The sequence below is a fragment of the Octopus bimaculoides genome, chromosome 7 (genome assembly GCF_001194135.2).
Source record: "Octopus bimaculoides isolate UCB-OBI-ISO-001 chromosome 7, ASM119413v2, whole genome shotgun sequence".
Classification (NCBI taxonomy): Eukaryota; Metazoa; Mollusca; class Cephalopoda; order Octopoda; family Octopodidae; genus Octopus; species Octopus bimaculoides.
Genome location: NC_068987.1, coordinates 109,642,066 through 109,645,476, shown reverse-complemented (window position 1 = coordinate 109,645,476; position 3,411 = coordinate 109,642,066). Strand labels below are relative to the sequence as shown.

Genomic DNA, 3,411 nt, shown 5'->3' with positions numbered 1-3,411 from the left:
GTGTGTGTGAAGGCGAATGGCTCAGTGGTTAGAACGTCGAGCTTACGATTGTGAGTTTTCTATTCCCGGAACGGGCTGCGTGCTGTATTCTTGAACAAGACACTTCATTTTACGTTGCTCCAGTTCTACTCAGCTGTAGAAATGAGTTGCGACATCACTGGTGCCAAGCTGTATCGGCCGGCCTTTGCCTTTCTCGTGGTTAACATCAGTGACGTAGAGAGGGTAGGCTGGTATGCATGGGCGACTGCTGGTCTTCCACAAACAACCTGATTGGAGTGGAACTTTCCAGGTGCAATCCCATGGTCATTCATGACTGAAGGGGGTCCTATATGAAGGGGGTCTTTGTGTTTTCTTTTCTCATTGTGTTTAACGTTTTTTGTGATATCCTGTACCCATATATGCATGTATGTATACATATAGATGTAGGTATGTACATATATATTTGGATATATGCATATGTATGCATGTATAACTTTTATAAGTAATATTCTAAAAGAATATATAACTGAACTTATATTGAGTGCTCAATTATTTTGAGCAAATAAATGTGTATATATGTGTTTTTATATTATTAATAAATTCATAAACTTATCAATAATATACTCAGGAAATCAATATTTAATATTTCGAAAGACATACATCTTTTAGAATATTACTTATAAAAGTTATGCTTGGCTCCATATATAACGAGCACTTAATACTGAACTTATTCAACATGGAAAAACAATATTTAGGGATTTCATTGAAAGATATACCAATTCCATCTAATGACACTTATCTATTATTATTACTACAGAAAACAAATGACCTAATCAAAAGAATGAGATGGAAGGCATTCTTTTAAGAGCGGAATTACTGATAAGCTGATCTTTGGATCACTTTGTGATTATAGTAATATCCGCGAAACGATCGTAAGATATTTAACTCTTTAAATTTTAGGTTCTTTTATATTTTATATTTTAGACTTTACAATATTCATGCTTAGTTACGCATAAATTTTTATACGCATCTATATTCACACGTATATTTATCTACATTCAGATTTTTATACATATTGATATTTATATTTCGTATATTTATATTTTAAATTTTAAATTTATTATGTTGCCGCGTCATATTGGATGTATGTCTTTCGAAATATTAAATATTGATTTCCTGAGTATATTATTGATAAGTTTATGAATTTATTAATAATATAAAAACACATATGTATGTATGTACACAAAACTATGACTATTAACTATGATTAACTATGGCTAGTTTAGTTCGTTATTTTTCTTCTTGTTTTGCCTATGTGAGTTGCGGGTAACTGCTATCTGTTGGAGTTTCAGCATCTTTTAGCTGCTATTTCTGAACTTCGGTATGTGGTGAAGCAACCTGTTGCTGATCCCTTAATTTTGTTTATAAATGTATAAGAACTTTTAAATAAGTTCCACACCGATAATGGTGCTTACATACCGAAGGGCTTGGTAAAAATTATTAATTATTAATTTATTGATAAATTGATAATCCTTTACCCTTTTAATTGTAATAATTATGTATGTATATTGAAAGCAGTATTCCATCGTGAGACGCACCTGAATTCGAATTTCGAGGTCTCTGTTCACGGGTAATTAACCAACCCAATCTCATTGATCGCAGAAGGACTTCCTTGCAGTCTCTCCGCTACCTTCTTCATACGCTTTCCTCCAAATCAAATCAATAAAGACAGTTACATAACCAATACCTCAAATACACAAGCTTTAAATATACAGTTCCTCAAATATCCTGTGTTCTGTTTACTCAATGCTTAGTGTAAGCTTACGAATGTTATCCTATCGATTGTATTTTTAAACAATATTTCCTTTGATTTCAGAGCAATCTTCAGACTGTTCTACACTTAGGAGCATATGATGGAGACGAAGTGGTATTGAAATGCTTACAGCAACTACGTGCTGATCCTAACATCGGGGACAAGGTTTCAGTCAACACCGATCGTTTTCGCTTCTTTTTTTTTAGTCTTTTGTTTTGTTTTTTATTTGTTTATTTTTTTCGCAGAAATTTTAGTTCTGTCATTTATAATACATTATCAGCGTTTGATATAACTCACACACAAGCTAAAATATACAAATACAAAGTTATATTATATTATATTATATTATATATAAACTTAGACAGAGAAGGGGAAAATAGACGAAAACTGGGCAAAAACATGACGGACAGAAAATGGAGACAAAAACACGATACAAGGAACATTTGCAACTGACTTTCTCATCAGTTGGTAGCTGAGAAGTTATGATGGTTTCACGTTATTTAAACCAAGACCACTGTTATCTAACGGGAGCGCCAGAGCGTAGAGCTATAGGAAAAAGCTGACGAATGTGTGCGAGGACAGGACAAAATAAGGTTATACACAATAGAAAATGCCTTTACGGCTGTACAATAAGCAGAAGGAATAATTATACGTATACGGGTAGCGCAAAGAAATGGAAAAAAATCTTTGACAGACTGAATACAAACGTGTCTGGCTGCGTCAGCAGCAAGTTGAAAAAGAACGATCTGCTTTGACTGGACACCGCTCACGAGGTAGGAGAGAGGAAGTGTGGTGGAGGGACTAAGGAATGAGAGGAGGATACACAAACACACACACACATACACACATATATATCGGGTTGTCCGGAAATTTCGTGCCGATTTATAGTAGCTTACCTTTCGACTTATTTGCCACGAAACCACCTCAATTCTGGAAAGAGGGTGTTTTCAAGTTAAAGGAAAGATGGAGACGCATTGTGCAACAAAATGCTTCGTATTTGGTTGATTAAAAATGTAATGGCAAGTATTTATTGACCTTTTTCTTTCCTTTAAATATCGGCACGAACTTTCCGGACAACCCAATATATACATACATATCGTCCGAGCATATATCCGAGCAATAGTATATTTTTAGGAAGTTAAATGTTACGGCTGGTCATAGAGTGACCATTAGTTTCACAATAAAGTGCTTAACATTTAACTTCCTAATACATACATACATATAGATAGATAGATAGATAGATAGATAGATAGATAGATAGATAGATAGATAGATTAATATGTAAAGGTAAGATCCACGGATCCAGGTGTAGGAAGTTAGTAAGCGTCGGGCGATCCGTAGAATGTATAAAATCAACTTTCAGTAACAACTGTAGTTATTGACAGAGAAGGTTGCAAGTCTTTTACATATCGAAGTTCGATGAGCTGAAAAGAGTTATTTTATAGTTCACGGTGAGGAACTGGGGTTGCTGTGTTTGAGAATAAAAATCCAAATTTAGGAAATGGAGTAGATAACATCCAGGCTGTGTAGCAAAGAAATCTAAGAGAAATAACTTACAGTAGCCAGTAGCATGAATTTGAGAACCAGAGACAATGTAAGATATACTAAATATCATATAT

The 3,411-nt window shown here is 34.2% G+C and overlaps 1 protein-coding gene across 1 annotated transcript in view; it reads left to right on the top strand.

The window, feature by feature from the left end:
• LOC106878539 (serine/threonine-protein phosphatase 6 regulatory ankyrin repeat subunit B) overlaps positions 1 to 3,411 on the top strand; it is a 187,752-nt gene that overhangs the window by 96,572 nt on the left and 87,769 nt on the right. Inside the window, exon 7 of the mRNA XM_052969466.1 lies at positions 1,856 to 1,957. Coding sequence (XP_052825426.1) covers positions 1,856 to 1,957 — 102 coding nt within the window. The remainder of the gene's footprint in view (positions 1 to 1,855; positions 1,958 to 3,411) is intronic.